The sequence below is a fragment of the Poecilia reticulata genome, linkage group LG19, assembly GCF_000633615.1.
Source record: "Poecilia reticulata strain Guanapo linkage group LG19, Guppy_female_1.0+MT, whole genome shotgun sequence".
NCBI lineage: Eukaryota > Metazoa > Chordata > Actinopteri > Cyprinodontiformes > Poeciliidae > Poecilia > Poecilia reticulata.
In genome coordinates this window covers 10,956,083-10,975,190 of record NC_024349.1, presented here as the reverse complement: position 1 = coordinate 10,975,190, position 19,108 = coordinate 10,956,083, and the positions used below count along the sequence as shown (strand labels likewise).

Genomic DNA, 19,108 nt, shown 5'->3' with positions numbered 1-19,108 from the left:
TATCTGTAATTAGCAGCTCAGATGTTTGATCATACTGATTTTAGGCAGAAGTCGTGGCGAGGAGAGAGAGCGGCGCGGACACACAGGCACGCCATTGTTTTTATGATTTTTAGTGTTAATGTTTAACTTTAATGTGTGAAGAGATGGAAAACGATAGCTGTTGCTTGTTGACTCAGCCTGCGCTGGTAGAAGCATGTCATACTAAAGTGTGTTGTCGTTTCTCAAGGGCATCCATCATGTCTAAAGTTCTCCCCCGAGCTGACCTCAAATGTAAAGAGATTACGGTGGCAGTGCATTGAATGCAAAACCTGCAGCTCCTGTCGAATACAGGGGAAAAATGCTGTGAGTATAATGTGTTCATCTTAATACACGCTTTTCAGTGCCGATGGCTTGACGGTAGATCTCGGAGGATTTGTCAAGATTTGCAAACCCTCTCGTGTGCAGAGTTGGGCTTATTTCTCCTAAAGACATTAAATGACAGTGGTGTTACACGTATGCAGCTGGGACGTCACTTACACACGCCTGCTGTTCCCTTTCAGGACGAGATGCTTTTCTGCGATTCGTGCGATCGGGGCTTTCACATGGAATGCTGCGATCCGCCACTTTCAAGAATGCCAAAAGGTGAGGTGTTTACACTGTCTGCCTTCTCCGCTTGCTCCCCTTCTGCTGTCAATTCAAAGCCTTCGCTTCACAGACCGCCGTTTGGGGCTGTCACTCAGCACACCAAGAAGCAGCAGTGGCTTATTAGGGGCTTTGCATGCATATCAAATTGTCCCAGCATCCCTGGGGAGATCTTCTATCTCTGGATTACAGTACTGACCCTACAGCAAGGCTTGTAATGATTCCACACGTACTGAAGTTGGGTATTTGGCAGGCAGTGCATACATGTCACATAGCTTAGCTCAACAAGCTGACACGAAGTCTATTTCACCGGCCAGAGAATTGACCCCATGTTTTTCCTATGGATTTTCGCTTTGTGCTGAGTAATTGATTGGTCATTGTGAGCTGGTGGGATTCTCGCCAGCGCTGTGCATTAAAGGAAATGTTTGAAATGAATGTGCTGTTTGTCCCCTTGCTTGATGAACCCTACCAAAAATAAAATGGTACTTCTCTGCTTGGACGCCCTCCAGGAACCTGGATCTGCCAAGTGTGCAGGCCGAAGGAGAACGGCAAAAAGCTACTGCACAGGAAGGCTGACGAGATCAAGCGTCGATATGCAAAGCCGATTGGACGACCGAAAAATAAGCTCAAACAAAGAATGTAAGTGTGCACTGTTTAAAGTAATGGTGTCTTATTAGGCAACAGATGAATGTTCCATTTAGTGTAATGTCAGTGCCCATTTATTCTTAAAACACAGTTAAAATAATACAACTTGGACATAAAAACGACCAGAAATAAAGCTGGCCGCTTAAATTGCTATACCCAAGCTTGTTAATAGAAAGTTAAGTGCAAGAAAAAGGTCTGTTAGAAAAGGGTCCAGGAAAACACGCCATCTATAAAATATTGTGAAATAAAGCTAATTCAAAAGATTCACAAACTGTGCATTGCGGTTGGAGTTRGAGCTTTATGAGCCACCAGACGCAGATGCATCCAGGACTTGAACTACATCTGTCTCACATGGGTCTGACACAAAGTCAAAGTTTGGGCTAAAGAGAAAAATGCTGAATTGTTGCTCAGTGGTTCAGATACTTTTAMATGAAAGTCAAATCTGCATTTAATTTAGAAATCAAACWYCCAGAGTCTGGAGGAAGASWGGAGAGGCACAGAATGCAAATTGCTGTAAGTCCAGTGTGAAGTTTCCACAGTGAATGATGATTTTGGGAGCCGTGACATCTGCTGGTKTTGGTCCAATGTGTTTTATCAAGTCCAAAGTCAGCACAGCTGTCTACCAGGAAATTTTAGAGCACTTCATGTTTCCCATTGCTGACAAGCTTTATGGAGATGCTGATTTAGTTTCCAAGCAGGACTTAGGGTCTTGTCACACTGCCAAAAGTACTAATACTTAATGAACATGGTACCACAACCCACAAGCAAGATCACCTAAACTAAACCCCATGGAGAATCTCAAGTATTTTTACAAGGAACATGATGCACACCAAAGACATTCAAGGGGCTTACAAAGATTATGTGACTCAGAAGAATATGTGTAATTCTTCTGTGTACTATATGTATGTAATATACAAATTTTCTGAGAAACTTAATTTGGGTTTTCATTAGTATTAATTAGATTTTTTTTTTCTTACTTTTGAATAATATTCTAATTTCTTAGTAAGTAATGCTGCTGCCTTCTAACAACAGACTCCTTCTGCTTGTCACTGCAGGTCTGTAACCAGTGGTGATGGCTCCATGGTAGCACTTGGAGGAAGGGGGTCACCTGGTAGGGGTCAAAAGATTACCGTCTGTTCCACACCTTCATCTGGTCATGCTGCATCTGTGAAGGACGCCAGAGACAGATTGACTGTCGCAGAGCCTTGTTGTGCGGTCAACGCCTCCCAATTCACCCCCTCCCCTCCCACCACCACCACTCCCTCCCTCACGCCCACCTCCACCCCAGCCACACTCACTGTTAACAAGAAAACCAAAGGGCTTATTGATGGGCTTTCCAAATTCTTTACTCCTTCCCCTGTGGGCCGTCGCTCGCGAGCCGTAGCCATAGAGTTGAGCTCTAGAGACAAGGGCACGCCCAAGCTGTCCCAGCGTCCAGAACCGTTCGCCTTTGCTGCTGATGCCCCTCATAAGATAACCCCGACATCCTCTGCACTTCCTGCCACTTCCACGTCACCAGGACTTAGCTCCCCCCCGCAGGTGTCCAGCAGCTCCACCTCGGCGAACTCGCCTCAGAGCTCTTCCAGCCAGTCTAGTGTTCCTTCCCTGGGTAGTCTCTGCAGTAGCAGCCAACTGAAGGGACTCTTTGATGGACTCTCTCATATTTACACGACTCAGGGACAGTCGCGGAAAAAGAGACTACCGTGCTACGCACCACCTAAGCGCAGGCCCTATAAGCAGGACTTGTCCCAGTGCCTTGGAAAGAACGAGTTTAGCAAAAATAGGTTCCACCCCACCTCTGCAGGGTCTGGCCGACTCAGAGGACCCCCTTTTAAGATGGTCAGTCATTTCAAATGCAACCCTTTCCTTAAAAATCACAGGACACTAGGCAGACTGAAGTATAGAGTGAGAGCTCACAACGGAGCCACCTCACCAGAAAAGGGAGACTTGACAGATGGAAGAATTAAGCCTGAGAATAATCATGGTAAGCAAGGCTCAAAATACCAGCCAAGACCTGCGTCTCCACATCTTTAAGCTTCTTTTTTTTTTCTTTTTTTTTTTGTTAAGCTTGACACTAGCAGTTGTAGAGCTAATATTTTCTTTTTGAAGTCACCCTCAACATTCTAACAGGCTACTAATCCTCCTCCTGATTTGAATTAGTTTTAGTTCATTAACACAGTTTCGTTGCGTTTTGACTTGGCTGCGAAGTTTCAATGGCTTCCATCTTCTCGCCCGTTGGCTTTTTGTCATAGTGCATGGCCCACTAACTCCCTCATACCGCTCCTTGCTCTGTCCTTGACCCTCTCCAATAGTGCGCACATTGTGATCACCGCACAGTAGAGCCTGTAGTCACATTGCGCTCCTCCTCATCCCACCGTGTCTTCTCAGCCAGTGGTCATTAGGCGCATACAACCCAGTAATTCAGCCACCCAAGTTGACTCAGAGCTGACACGATGATTACACCCAGAAGTGCACTCACCCTCACATCTTACTGTCCACCAGAATGAAGTCCAAGTAGGAATAATAACAGAAGAAAAACTAAAGGATATACATACTTCAAGAAGTTTTGAGCTCCTGCTCAAACAAGCGGCAGTATATATTGCCTTGCAAAGGTGTTTATACCCATGGATGTTTTTTCACATTTTGTCACAGTACAACCACAAACTTTGAACCGTCATTGGGGTTTATGTGGTTTTTTTGTGATGGAGCAATATGAAGCATTAATCTACAGGTGACGACTAGTTCTCACCTTTTTTTTTTTTTTTTTAATGTTTGGTGTGCATTTGTGATCACCTTTAAATATATACTTTGTAGAACTAAGTTTTGCTACAATTACAACTGCAGGATAGCTAGGTTTTGTCTCTAAGAGCTTTGTACATCCACAGACTAAATGCAAAATAGGTCATGTTCTGTCAGTTTAAGTCAAGACGATCTGAGAACAGCTGTGGTGTAGGACGTGTATGAGAGCTGTGAGACAGCAGTGAGGTGTACTGTAGGAGTGACGGAGGAGTTCAAGGTGGATGTGGGACTTCGTCAAAGGTCAGCTCTAAGCTCCATCTTGTTTGCTTTGGTGATGAACAGGAAGACAGTTGAGCTTAGAGTGGAGTCTCCATGGACTGTGATGTTTGCAGATGAGCGAAACAGTTCCTCTGAGGAAAAGACGGGAGGCAGAACTGGAGGTTTCAGAGCTTGAGATGTCGAGGTCGTCTTTGTAAGTGACGAGGATGGATAGAATCAGGTTTGAGTACATTGGACGGACAGCTCAAGTTAGATGTTTTAGAGATAAAATCAGAGAGGCCAGGTGGTTTGGACATGTGCAGAGGAGACAACATTTATATCAGCAGAAGGATGCTGAGGATGGAACCACAGGCTGGGAGGTAAAGAGGAATTTATGGATGTGCTGAAAGAAGACATGAAGTTAGTTGGTGTGAGGGTAGGACTAAATAGAGTGCTGAAGGGAAAAACCGAAATGGAAGAGTAAGGTCTTTGAACTTAAATTGTGAAGTCTCATTGCGGATTCTCAGTCTAAATCCTATTTCAGCTCTGTGTGTTTAGGGTTGCTGTCCTGGTGGAATGCAAACCTTTTGCAGCCTCTATGGGGTTTTCTTCCAGGATTGCCTATCAACTCAGACYAGCTTTCTGGTCTCTATTGAGGAAAAGCAACTGAAGGCCAAAAAGTAAAATGTTGGTCTCTTCTAAGCAAATCACTTGAGTCCACTTTAGTGTTGGACGTGTTACACTTTTCCTTGAACAACTATTTTCTTCTTGCCACTCTTTCATTAAGGACAGATTTGTGGAAAGTACAACTAATAGATGTCCTGTCAACAGATTGGATTTCTAGTCCTCCAGAGTTACCATGGACATCTTGGCTGCTTCTCTGATTAATTCTCACTTTGCCCACTCAGTCAGTTTGGGTAGTAAAAATGCAGCTTGGTATACTCTTTCCATTTCCAGATACTAGGCTGAATAAGGSTAATTTGGGAACATTTGAAGGCAAATGGTGCAACTGGATTCAATTCATGAGATTATCAGATTAGAGTGGTGGTAAATACAAATGCAYGCCACAATTGTCAACATGTTTTTGAATCTTACTTGTAAAAGGGTATGAGAGCCATGCACCCTTTTCATTCCTGCTCACAATTATGCACTATTTTGTGCTGGTATGTCACTGAAATCATATTAGAAACGTTTAAGTTTGTGGTTGTAACTTCATAAACATGCCAAGACGTTCAGAGTATAAATGCATGTGCAAGGTACTGTATATCCATAAATATGCTGATGACACTTCACTTCCACTCCTAATGGGTTTTTGTTTTGGTGGTTAAGTCATGTTGTTGATGTCTTTCATAAAATTACTGCCTGCTTTCCAACATCAGTTGCTTTTCATGTCGACACTCGCTCCACTCACTGCATCGGCTTCTTAATTCATGGGAAACTGTCTTGGTGGATGACTAAGCACATGAAAGCGGTTACGCAATTAGAGTGATTTAGTTTCACTTCATTACATTAGGGATTTTAATACAAACATGCAAAGATGATACATTATGAAATTCCTCAGAGACTCGGCAGCAGTGCTCACAGTATAAGAACATTTGCATAGAATGCATTTATGAGATTATTCAGCTGCGGCTGCTTTAAACAGGCTGGTGTTTGATGCGTTGGTGTTGATTTCTTATTGTGCCTGTGACAGGCCACCTCAGCAAGCTGCATGTGAAGCAGGAGGCCCAAGTGGACTTGGCGGCCATGTCCAGAGATCACGTCTCGGAGGAAGACATTGAGACGTTCACTCGTGTCCAGGAACTTGCTGCTCAGGTGAGAAGTGGCATAAGAAAAGTGGGGGGAATGTTGCGATTTGAGATTACTGCATGGCTTTACATGTCGGCAAAGTACTGGGATAAAGCAGGGAGAGGCTGCCACCCACACAATCACTTATCCCATTTTCTATGAAAGCTGTAGACACCTATTATTCATCCACAACTGTATGTAAATCTTTACCTCTGAACTATTTTCTGTAAACTTACAGGGACTGTTTCTATACTTTAAATGTAAGCAAAAATAGATTGAACATCCCAGGGACTAAAAATGGGTTAAAAAGGACAGAGAACTTTGAAAAATTGACTCTGGAAAACTCTTCAAGTTTGTAAAAATGTCTACGGACTCATCATTTAYATCTATGTTACGTGTCATTTATTATGATTCCGCTTTCTCTGGTTGTCATTTAAATTGGTGAATGCAACAAAATCTGTTATGGTTTGACTGAAATTATCATATGATTATATGGATGATAGAAACAACTAGGAAATGTTTCTATCATCYAACATTTCCCAGTTGGATGATAGAAAAACAGGCACATGCTCAGACTGTCACAATGACTGATTTGACAACCATAAAATTGCTCTTGCTGTGTTTAAGAGGCCCATCTTGTTCTCATGTGTCTTGATGTATCTGTTGCTCCCCCACGGGAAGCTTAAACTGAATTTATTTCAATATAATAACATTTACGGTACTGATGATAAGCAGCAATGTAACTTTAAATGATTAGAGTCGCTAAGCGTTTCTTCATCTCTCATAGAAAACTGGCTCTCTAACGAACGCGGACTTTGTCCGGCGTCCCGCTGTCATCGAATTCGGGAAGTACGAGATCCAGACCTGGTACTCGTCGCCGTACCCGCCTGAATATTCAAGGTGATGTTTGTTTCTGCCTCAGAAGTTTCCATCTTTTCTTGGTTCTGTTGTGAATCCCTCTCATACTAGAAGTCTAAACTTCAGCTTTAAATATTGTCTCCAACAGATTACAAAAGCTTTATCTGTGTGAGTTCTGCCTGAAGTACATGAGAAGCAAAAACATTCTCCAGAGGCACACAAAGAAGTGCGGCTGGTTTCACCCTCCCGCCACCGAAATCTACAGAAAGGACAACCTTTCCGTGTTTGAGGTCAGCTCTCCTTTATGGCAACAGAGCAACAACWGTGTACAGCATGAGATTTCACCAATGAATGAGGTCAGGAATGAGCAGGGGGAAATATACAAGCTGCTTAAACACTGTCCCCTTGCTTTCTTTCTATCTTTCTCTCTCTCTCTCCTCTGTTTTTCCGTGTTTAGGTTGATGGAAATGTCAGCAAACTCTTCTGCCAAAACCTCTGCCTGTTAGCCAAGCTTTTCCTGGATCACAAGACCTTGTATTATGATGTGGAGCCTTTCCTCTTCTACATACTTACGAAGAATGATGAGAAAGGCTGTCATCTTGTGGGCTATTTCTCCAAGGTATGGATTACAGGGTGATTTTATGGGAAACTACGGATTACGGCACTTCATTTTTTAAACGATTACAAAAAGACCTCAGTGCAATAAGTCTGCTTTTCCAGCATGGAAATTAGTTTTTTAAACTGATTTGGGGAGGATTTGAAGTATGTTTCTAATAATTTTGGCTTTGCCGAACAACTCTGACTAGCTAAATAACAGATTCTCTCATCAAGCTGATTTRCCGATAATCATCAGTTACGTACCTAATTTCTCACTCAGCCGTGCTCTTAAATTGAAAGCCATTATGTGTGTGAGTGTGTGTTTTGTGTGTAAAGACAAGGACAGTGGCAGGTGCAGTAAATTGCCAGCTTCAGCAGAGCTCTGACATACTTGATCTGTTTCTCCTTCCCTCAGGAAAAGCTTTGCCAGCAGAAGTACAATGTCTCCTGCATAATGATTATGCCTCAGTACCAAAGGCAAGGATTTGGAAGGTTCCTCATTGATTTCAGTAAGTTCTTTAATGCTTGTTTTTGGACCACCAGAAACACAATTTCACCTATTTTATTGGTCTTTACAAATAATTTTAGATTAAAAGGGGGATTTGCAGCTTGTGGCAAGGTGCTGTTATTTTGTTAAGGCTTTGAAAGGGTCTAATCAAGAGCATTCATGTGCAGTGCTTAGGCAATCACACATGATTAGGAGCGAAAAACAATATTATGGCTGCTTGTGTTATTCGATCCCTAGTAGTGTTTTCACCTAAACGGCTATTTCTATACAAAATAACAGCCCCCAATTCTCTCTTGTTGACTTGTGACGAGGTGTAGATGCTGCTTTTATGTTTGAGTGGTAGTAAATGCTGCACATACAATATTTATAGCTCTGCGGTCCACTTAAGAAAACAGTTGCTGCCTTGAGTGGATTTCTGTGTTTAGCCTGGCAGGTTTTTTTGTCCGTATAGGCATTTTTAAAAAATGGTAAAAATAATAAAAAATAAAAAAAAATCAAGAATTGTTGACTTTGTTTGTGTAAGAAATGTGTGGGGGGGGGATAGGGGGCGAGCACAGGGAGGGCGGGCGGTAATGGAGCATTTGATTTCCTGTTCACTTTTGGGAGCCATTGAGACACAGAGATGCGAGAGGATCTGTGATATTGAGAGTGAGCAGATAACAAAGACGGGGATTAAGGGAGATTGAACGCAGCTGAGTTCTGAGCTCTTTGAAGGCTTTATTGGAAAATGTAGCTTTGGTGCTGGAAGTTGTTTAGATTAAGATTTTCTGTTATATTGKATTGTTTTGGAGGAACACATTTTCACAGGTAGCTCCAAAAATACGCGTTTGCTAGGAAAATATTCCCTTTGAACTCAGAACAGAAAAGGGCAGGAAATGTTTTTCTCGTTTAATTTCATTGCAATCAAAGGCTCATTATCTTGGCTTTAGTTATAAATATTGCCACAATCAGTGCAATATTGTTATATGTTCACTGTTCTGCCATTAGATGGGCTTGTTTGGCTCTCAGAAGTGGGTGCCGTTAAAAGGCATTAATTAATTTCATGTCTCTCGTAATGGATGACCCTTTACAGGGCGGCCATGAAACTAATTACACTCGCATACATATTAGATTTTTTCTTGTTCATTATCTGTCCTTAGCGCAGCCATGTGAGCAATGACATTCAGTTGCGTCTCTGTTCGGCTCCTTTATAGTGCCAGGCTAAAGAACTTTCATCCCATAAGCTTTTTCCGCATTTTGTTGCGTTACAACCAGAAACGTTTAGATATTTTATTTGGATTGCATGTGATAGAACAACACAATAGCGCATAGTTGTGAATTTAATATGGTAATTACTTTACAAGTCTCAAAAACAACCTTCTAGTTTCTACTGTCAGTTGCACACCCCCAAAGCCCAATGAACTAACTTCTAATTTCTAATGATATTAAAAAAAAAGGACTAAAGCAAGATTCACATGACACAAATGCATAATTACCTCATATGTAAACAATACATTGTTTTCGTTCAATCAGGACACTTCAGGCCTTTCCTTGGCATACAATTAGGCAAGGATCTTGTTTTATTTTGACACCACTTAGCTCTGCTTACTTARATGGTGGCATTAGATTTTATTTAAAGGGTGTAGGTGGGTGRGTGGAATGTAAAAGCATGCCACACTTTTCAGATTTTTTAAAACRTATTCATTTTCTTTCAGCTTTACAGTTATATTTGACTTTGTTTGGTATATCAAATTAAATCCTGTTAAAATTCTCTTAAATTTGGGCTTGTAAGGCAACAAAACTTTTGCATTGCACCATTCCTTTATCGGCCTCCATYGTAGCTCGCTAGCCGTGGCTGACGACATAAAACGATGACTTCTTTGTCACATTCTGACCTCATTGAATATGTAAGGAAACAACCCAGCGGCACTATTTAGCTTGACTAAAGCATTTTTTTTTCTTGTGTGTGTGTTTGATTCGTGTCTTTTTAGGTTACCTCCTCACCAGACAAGAAGGACAAGCTGGCTCCCCAGAGAAGCCGCTGTCAGAACTGGGTCGCTTATCCTACCTGGCATATTGGAAAAGTGTCATGCTGGAGCACCTTTATAAGCACCCAGATAAACACATCAGCGTTAAAGGAATCAGCAGGGCCACTGGGATGTGTCCACATGACATCGCCGCCACTCTCCAGCAGCTTGGCATGATTGACAGACGGGACGGCAGGTCAGTTTCACAGCCACTCTCTCCTTCAGTTGCCGTTTCTGCCCGCCGTCTGACTTATCCAGGCCAGGGAGTATTTTTAACAGCATATCCATTAATGCTGCTGAATATTGACAGAAGTAAGTCAGGTTAAGTACCCCCAAGGACATGGAGCACCTGCGGTCCCGCAGAGCTTGTCTTTGTGCTTGTGTTTAACTGCACATCCCCCCGCCTCGCTTCTCTCTCCACTCTGACTCCTAATTCATGCGCTCTGCTCCTCTGTGTTGTAGGACTGTGTTGGTCAGAAGAGAGCGGCTGATTCAGGGGCACATGGAGAGGCTGAGGGCTAACCCGCGCAAGAATGAGGTGGACCCGGACGCCCTGCGCTGGACTCCCTCCACCACTYTGAACGCTGTCCTGTCTGAGGAAGAAAGGGAGGCAGAGATGGATGTAGGTTTCTGAGCTTGAGAGCAAAAAAAATGCATGTACACCTCAAAAAGTTGGAATGTCATCAAAAAATTTTGTTTGTTTTATGAAATCGTTTCAGAAAGGAAAATTTGATGATTATTTACATATTGTCAAATTTCACATCTTGACAGTTATGATTTGTGTCCTTTGCATCTTTTTCCAACTCATTTCTTCCTTCCATTCAACTTTCCATCTATATTATTGACATTGCTTTTGCAACAACTATGTGTAATGAATTTATGCAATAGGTGTTTCGCTTTTGAACAGAATCATACTGAAGTAAATTAACGTTTTATTGAGCTATGCTGGTAGTTATTTGTCTCCACGTACCTGAAATGCTTTTAGCAGATGTACGTTAGATTGGCTGAGGAGTTTAAATTGAGGCCAATAATGAAAAATTCACTTTGACTTTCAGCAGGCATCTAATGTTGTGCAAAATTACCCCTAAATCATCATATAATTGATAGTACTGAATAAACCATGAAATGCAATYTCTCTACGGTTGCTTTACGGAAATGTTTTCATCCTGACGGGCAGACGTCCAATCAGGATGCTGCTCATATTATCTGGAAGAAACCTGCAATGATTCATTTGTCATGATGTTAATTCAAATCTCTTGTTTTCCCATTAGCCTCGTTGCTCAGATGTTTTTCTTTCTTTTTTTTTTTTTTTTCTTTATCCGTGCACGCTCCTTTCCCAGAGATAATGTATCTTGTCCGTTTAATTACCAGGCCGAGCGGCTGAAGGAGCAGGCCAGCTGCTGGGAGAAGGAGGAGAGGGAGAGCTACATGATGACTCACGGAAGCAGGCAACCTCTCACCAAGGTCCACTGCAAGATTCCCTACAGGACCTACGAGCGCCGGCCGGCCCCTCCGTGGTCCAGGCGCGTCCCGCGACCGGAGGTCGTGAGCGACGACGACTCCGATGGCTCACCACCCATCCTGACAAAAGCTCACGAACTGCTTTCAGCCAAGAGAAAGGTGACTTTTACTGTTTGATCTGTCCTCCATGTGATTACCACATTGATAAGTCTTTAGCTAGGTACTTCCCCTCATTAAAGAGCATCTTGTGATATAAGTTTTAATAATTACTCATAAAGTGTGCTCAGGCTCCAGTAGCTCCATCCTGTCTTCTGCAGCCTCCCCTGTGTGCCTGCAGCAGTAGATAATGGATTGTGTTTTCACTGCTGGTGTCGAGACTTTGCAGGCTAAACCTTGTTCTATTGTCAGCGGTCATGGTTAATTTACCGCCCTCTTCTGTTGCTCCTCACATCTGTTCTTTCTATAAGGCACTGCCCCCTTGTGCTACAGATAATATTACACCGAACCAGAAAATGCCCTGATACTRGCCGGCTGAGTTTATTTAGTGCCTTAGTTACAGTATTGATTTCACATTCTGCTTGTGAAAGGGGTTTTGAAGAAGAGTCGCAGGCAAGTCAGTGGGAAACAACTGAAGAATGTAAAATATAGACTGTGGTCAGCTTACTCTTGACTTTCTCATTTGTGGTTTTCCACACTGCGCTGCATTGCTTTTCACGCTGGATCTCATTTCTCTCCTCAACTGTCATTCTTAGCCCTTTTATTCAACATTTCTAATGTGATAGGGCAACACTGTTTTTTGTGTTTTTGCAGAGTAAGGGGGAGGGTGAAAGGAAATTGCTCTGTGGCCCTTAAAACAGATTTTCAGTGGCATGCTTGGAAATTAAAGAATAGGAGCTGGACTTGCAATAACTCTCACAAATAGAGCTATTTTCTCAGTTAACAGATTTTAATGCCATTGTAATGCTTTTAATGTTTACTTTATATTACATTTGGTGACTTTTATCCTTCTTCTAAAAATACAACATTTGGAAAAACTACAGTTGCAGTGACTTTAATCACACAATCTTAAATACTGCTGAAGATTTTTATGTTTCTTAAATTGCCTTTCAAAATAAATTTAAACCCCTTGAGTCTACTTACATTTTCCCACATTAAACCCACACATGTAAATGTATTTAGTTGAATTTTATGTGATAGACCAACATAAAGTAGTGCATAACTGTGAAGCAGAATGAAAATGAAGTTTTAAAGTATGATGTAGATTTGTATTCAGTATATCTTATTCCGATATCCATACGTAAAATCTGGTTCAATAAATAGATCCCACTTGTGTAACTTAATTTCTGTATAAATCCACCTGTAGTCAAAGCCTCCGGTGTTTGGTAGAGAAGATTAGCGAACAAACAAGCTAGACAGGTTGGCAACAAGCAGAGTTGGGTGATGAAATATCTCAAGCTTTGAAAATTTTACAGATCTCTATTCAGTCCTTCTACCCCACAACATTAGTCTGGGAGCTCAGGTTAAGTTTAGCTCCAATTGGAATAAAACTATTTCACTCAGCTTTTCTATTTATGATGTTTGGTTTGTTTATCTTTCAGAGCTCAGCGATTCATAAGAAGCGAGGGCGTAAAAGGAAGCGAATCAACAGCAGCGTAACGACAGAAACAATCTCTGAGACGACAGAGGTGCTGAACGAACCGTTTGACAACTCGGAGGACGAGCGTCCAATGCCCCGGTTGGAGCACACCTCCAGGATGGGAGAGATGGAGGATGATGAAGACGATGATGACGAGGAGGAGGAAGAGATGCAAAAGTACAAGATATCAGCTTTACCAATGAAACGGCGAAGAGGCCGTCCAAGGCTTGAAAAAAATACACGCAAAGRCAATCTTGAGCGCTGGAATGAAGGTATTTGCATCTACTTAAAAATCATTCTTTACAAAATGTGGACAATTTTGCTGGCGATGTGTTGGAGGTTAAAATTTCAAACTTTTGTAGTTTGTGAAAAAGTCTTTAAAATGTCTTAAATTCAGGCATGTACCTAAAATGAAGGTCTTAAATGAATTTTTAAAAGCTTGCCTTTAATATGTTAACCACATAGTTCTTAAATTTTGTTATGGCAGGACTATTTATTCTCGTATGTTTTGTGTATTTTWTTTTTTTTTTCTCAAGGTACTTTTCTGTCGGGCAAAAGTTTGAATCACACACATTGTGTTCTGTGACTCAATACTTTTGAGGCTACCGCTAACTCACTGCTAATATACCCTAATATACCCTTGTTTACCATAGCTAGCTTTTTTGCATTTTTGCAAGTTTATTGCCAGTTGGATAGACAAAATGTATACATTTCTGTGGAGATATAGGTCTTAAATTCCATTCATAATGGTCTTAAAAAGTCTTAGATTTGAGTTGGGGAAACCTGCTAAAACCCCGGATTAAGCTATTGCAATGGAAGATGAGGAAATTTGAAAACTATTGACAAAACTTGCCAACAAAATTGTCTCCATCTCCACATTAAACGTCTTGTTCTGCCTGGATGGAATTCAGAGATGGGTCGTCTTTGATGTGTTTATTTTTTAATTTGCAGGACCTGAACTGGTTTCAAAGAGATCCAGCAGACCCCGTCCAGTGAAACGAAAGAAAGGCTGGCCCAAGGGGGTCAAACGCGGCCCTCCTAAATGGAGGCTCAAGAACAGCTTCAAGCTGAACCTCTACACGCCACCAGAAACACCCCTTGAGGCAGAGCAGCACCACATTCGCACTGAGGAAACAAAACACATACCGGACCAGGAGTCATTCAGCGGCGACGAGGAAACAAAAGCAGGAGGATCCTTGGATAGTCCAGATGTAATGCAGGAGGGGCTCCACTCAGAGCCCCCAAGTCCTGTTGATCACGGCTCCCAGACTTCAAGCTCCCCTGAAGGGTCACCAGTTGCTTCGCCAGCGTGTTCGCCTGCTCTTTCTGTTGAGGCTCCCTCCCCGCAGCCTGAGGATAGAACTGACTCACCGGAACCTCCAGGGGACGATAAGCAGGATAGCGGGCATGATCCGGACTCTCCAGCCAAAGATATGGACAGTTCTGAGAGGGCTGCATCACCAGAGAACAGCAACGAAGAAAGTTACGAGGAGGAGCAGAGAGCTCGGATAGAGGATCAGAATGCTGATGATGAAGATGAACATCACAGCAAGAAGGCGGCGCCTGAGGGCGGCACAGAAGAATCAGAGCAAAGTTCAAAAGACGCACCAAATGTGACTCAAGCTTTTTTAGATCCAAAAGAAGACGACAGCTCTGAACTAAGTCAGCAGGTTTCCAAAGAATCCTGCTGCGAAGAGGTACCGGTTAGTGCTGGAGAAAAACTGCAGGATGCAACGCCAGAAACTACGGCTGAAACTTCACCTCCAGCAGCAGCAGCAGCGGTCACTTCCATAGCTCCACCAGACTCTGATAACCCAGCAGATTCTGAATCTGAGGAGGAAACCGCACCCAGCCCTGGTCCAAACCACCCACCTCTTCCACCCGTAGGAAGGTCTGYGCTCAGCCCCGTGCTGAGAGAGGATCCCCCCGTCTGCACAGAGTTTGACTCAGAGACGGTCCAAGCTGTTCAGTCGCTGACGCAGGAAAGTGAGGGAGAGACGGTGTTCCAGAACTGCGCMGAGAGCCAGGAACCCTGCAGGAATCTGCAGACCTACGCCCACATGGCGCAAAGCCCGCAGCTCACTCCACTGGACGACTGCCCTCAGTCGGACCACAGCAGCCCACTCTCCTCCGCGCAGTCCCATCCCAGCCAGTCTGTACGCTCCGCCAGCAGCCCGGCTGTCTCCATCCTGGAGAGCGGCTACACGCAGATAAGCCCAGACCACAGYGCCATATCGGTGCCCTCGCTCCAYAACATGGAGACCAGCCCCATGATGGACGTKCCATCGGTGTCGGATCACTCACAGCAGGTTGTGGACAGCGGATTCAGCGACCTAGGTAGCATCGAGAGCACCACGGAGAATTACGAGAATCCCAGCAGCTATGACTCCACCATGGGGGGCAGCATCTGCGGAGCGGGCCCCTCCCAGAACAGCTGCTCGTACGGCACCATCCCCCCTAGCAGCTGCGCCGTGAGCCAGCAAATGGCGGCCGTCAACCCTGGCGGTTGCGGGATGATTCAGCAGAATAGCCTGAGCTCGCCGCCACACTGCGGCGTCAAGTCGCCACAGGGCTGCGTGGTGGTAGAGAGGCCCCCCAGTAACTCCCAGCACAACCAGCATAGCCAACACAGCCAGCGCAGCCAACACAGTCAACACAGTCAACACAGCAGGCATGTCCCGCCACACAATCAGCACAGCCAACACAATCAGCACGCCCCACACAATCAGCTCAGTCAACACAGCCAGCACAGCCACCACCACAATCACCACCCGCAGCACAATCAGCTCAGCCAGCACAATCAGCACGCTCAGCACGGCCTCCACAGCCAGCAGCAGCCGCCTCCCATGGCCCAGTGCTCCATCCCCCCCAACTTCACCACCACCATGCAGCTGGCGGACATCCCYGAGTCTGGCAACCCCAACTTTGCCCTCTATGAGAGAATCAACCCTCAGGGGGAGTACGGCAGCGGGCATTACCCCCAGTCGTCGGGCCTCAGCYTGGCCAAACTGCAGCAGTTCACCAACACKTTCATCGACCACCCACACTCCAATCCGTTCAACCACGCAGCCCCACACCCYATCACGTCGTACGCAAACAATCCTTCACTGTCATCGCAGCACTCCAGTTTGGTGTCCTTACCCCAGAATCCCCACAGAGTCCCCAACCCGCAGGTGCAGGCCACCATGACCCCACCCCCAAATCTGAGCTCCCCATCATCCATGATGCTGCAGCCCAACATGGGCATCTCCCGCTCGCAGCGCGTGCCCCACATGCCGTCGAAGAGCCACGTCTCGGCACGCTCYAAGTCGGCGCCGCTGTCCCACAACCACCAGCAGCAGATGTACGCCCGACCGCCGCAGGCCGTCGCCATGCAGGCGCCGTCCAGGACCCTGGCCGCCATGCCGCGCATGAACATGAGCATGAACATCATGCCGGCACCGGGCTACAATGTCAACTCGATGAACATGCCCTCCCTCAACGCCATGAACGGCTACGGCATGAGCCAGCCCATGATGAACAGTGGCTACCATGGCAACCACGCCTATATGAACCAGTCACCCCAGTACTCTATGCAGATGGGCATGATGGGAACGCAGCCATACCCCCAGCAGTCCATGCAGGCTCCGCCACATGGCAACATGGTGTACCCTCCAGCTGGTCACCATGGTTACATGAACACGGGCATGTCCAAGCAGTCCCTGAAAGGTCCCTTAATCAGGCGGTAACTCTCCGCAGGACAGAGCTGCTTCTTCTCCTGTGCATTTGGCTGTTTTTAAAGATGCACTGATTAGGCCTTGCTTTCTTCTTCTTTTTTTGTTTTTGGTGTCTTTTGTTTTTCTTCCTTTTTTCTTATGTTTGTTACTTAAAAAAAAAAAAAAAAAAAACCAGCAGCAGCACTTGTAAAGAATGCAAAAACTTTCATCCGTGAGGTAACTTTTAAAGCTATCGTTAAAAAGTATTTTTGTTCCTCCAGATGGGAAGCCTTACATCATTAAGATGAAAATCTATTTAATTAGTGTTAGTGTCTCTGATGTGTCTTTAGGCCAGGCGGGTTCGGAGCTCAGTCGTAGAAGTTTCATCAGTGTAGCAGCCTCAAATGAAGCCATTTAATGCGCCTGCTGCGAGTGGAAATAGTGGCTGTTCAGTGTACCTGTCTAACAGTGCTGACAATTAGTTTGTACTATACTCATGCCTTTGTATATTTAAATTATTGTACTTATTTTGTAAAGTGATAAAAAGCATGCTTCAGTCTCTGTTAGTGACAGTGCATTGAGTAGTACTGTACAAGTGTTGTGCTTAATAGCAAGCCATTTAAAAAAATATATGGCCTTTATTAGGTTTCCCTTCACAGGGAGAAAGATGAAACTATATTTTATTAAATCTAATAATGTAAAAAAAATKTAAACTTTAGTCTTCTGTTTTTCTGTTTGGTTTGAGAGGTTTTATTGCGATGTATGCATAATTCTGAAGCCTTTTGTAACAGATCTCCTCAAGGCAGCTTTCTGTTTAATAAAACAGACTGATTTCTGTCAGAAAATAACAAAGCATATCTCAGTGTTTGTACCCTGAAAAAGAAAAAAAAATTCTAAAACATTTCAAAGTGTCCCGAAGTGTGGCAGAATTTAAAAATAACTAAATGATTATAATGATGAAATAACAATAAAGATGATATAAATTTAGTCCAAAGTTGATATTTTACATAATGCCTTTAAAGCTACGTTTTCATTCCATGTGTAGATTTGTTTTCTATCTTTATAAAACGTTGGATTTATATTTTACCGAATTGTAGAAGAATAGAGCCTGTGAATAGACCAAACTAAGCTAATGGATTGCATGTAAAACGCAACTTGTACTTGTGTTTTTGTTAATATTGCCCTTTTGTAGCCTTTGTACCTGTACAGAGTTGCTGGTAAGAACGGGGGGAAATATCTGGCTATGTGCACTCAAATCGAACAGAATGACATTCTTGTATTTATGACTTTTCTCCTTTTGTCAGTCACTTAAAATGCTGTACATTTTAGCATAAGAATAAATTATGATTGACCATGTACTTAATTGTTCTCCTTTTATGTGAAACACAGCTTTGATTTCTTTTTAAAAAAAAAAAAGTGTCAAGGTGTTATCCAAACCAGAACAATGAAACCAAAAGAAGGCCACACAGTGAATATTTGAATTGGTATTACGAAGGCTTGTTTATCCAAAAGTTGTTTTTCTAATTTATATTCAAGGACGTGAAAAACGTACATTTACTTTTTTTTTTTTAAATCCTTGTACAATTATCAAGTTTAGTTGACTTGATTTGACCCTTAAATTTATAAGCCTCCTCTTCCCTCCAGGAGCTGTTGGTCTAGTTCCCTCAGCTGCTTCAGGAAGCCCCAGTTAGGGATGATCCGTCGGTGGCTCTTTACGTGCTCGATGGCGTCCACAATCGTCATGTTCTCGTARATCATCAGGTAGGCGAGAAACAGGGTGGCGGACCGACTCCTTCCCATCACACAATGAACCAGCAGTTTATCTGGAGATAAATCATGAAACGCTTTTTATTTTAAATAAAATATGAGCAAGTGTGCACAACCAGCAGAATTTACGTCTAAGAAAGTAAAATGAGGGATAATGTTAATGCCTGTGAGCTATTGATTGGATTATGTTTATTTTTTACATATTGAGTCCCGTGAAAAAGTGCTTCCTGAAATTTTGTCCCACAATCGGCCAAAAATTTCAATAGGTTTTATGTAATGGAGCARCACAAAGAAGTTCATAATTGTAAAGTGAAAGGGAAAATTTTATTAGCATAAATTTGGGATTGTCAATCATGGATTTATTTTTATCTATAGCTTACCGCTGTAGGTTTTGTCCTGCTGGAACTTGAACCTCCGCCCCAGTTTTAGTGAACAATTTTGAACACCTTCCTCTAGAGGTGTGCCGATCGATCGGTCACCGATCATAATCGGCCGATTTTCGTGAAAAAGTGCATGATCGGTGATCGGC

At 43.4% G+C, this 19,108-nt stretch overlaps 2 protein-coding genes across 7 annotated transcripts in view; one reads left to right on the top strand and one right to left on the bottom strand.

Annotated features, from left to right (window-relative positions):
* The window catches only part of kat6b (K(lysine) acetyltransferase 6B), a 30,409-nt gene extending 12,239 nt beyond the window's left edge, over positions 1–18,170 (top strand). For 4 of the 5 annotated variants that reach the window (XM_008436951.1, XM_008436952.2, XM_008436950.2 and 1 more), the window contains exons 4-17: positions 227–342; positions 540–621; positions 1,131–1,260; positions 2,322–3,250; positions 5,957–6,078; positions 6,839–6,951; positions 7,058–7,199; positions 7,367–7,528; positions 7,922–8,015; positions 9,985–10,216; positions 10,483–10,642; positions 11,392–11,640; positions 13,080–13,389; positions 14,069–18,170. In XM_008436951.1, coding sequence (XP_008435173.1) covers positions 227–342; positions 540–621; positions 1,131–1,260; positions 2,322–3,250; positions 5,957–6,078; positions 6,839–6,951; positions 7,058–7,199; positions 7,367–7,528; positions 7,922–8,015; positions 9,985–10,216; positions 10,483–10,642; positions 11,392–11,640; positions 13,080–13,389; positions 14,069–16,845 — 5,618 coding nt within the window. In that variant the 3' untranslated portion in view covers positions 16,846–18,170. The remainder of the gene's footprint in view (positions 1–226; positions 343–539; positions 622–1,130; positions 1,261–2,321; positions 3,251–5,956; positions 6,079–6,838; positions 6,952–7,057; positions 7,200–7,366; positions 7,529–7,921; positions 8,016–9,984; positions 10,217–10,482; positions 10,643–11,391; positions 11,641–13,079; positions 13,390–14,068) is intronic. The other variant, XM_008436955.2, reaches the window with a different exon arrangement.
* Positions 18,171–18,287: 117 nt separating this feature from the next.
* LOC103481482 (dual specificity phosphatase DUPD1-like) overlaps positions 18,288–19,108 on the bottom strand; it is a 17,675-nt gene continuing 16,854 nt past the window's right edge. For both annotated transcript variants that reach the window (XM_008436957.2, XM_008436956.2), the window contains exon 4: positions 18,288–18,635. In XM_008436957.2, coding sequence (XP_008435179.1) covers positions 18,433–18,635 — 203 coding nt within the window. In that variant the 3' untranslated portion in view covers positions 18,288–18,432. The remainder of the gene's footprint in view (positions 18,636–19,108) is intronic.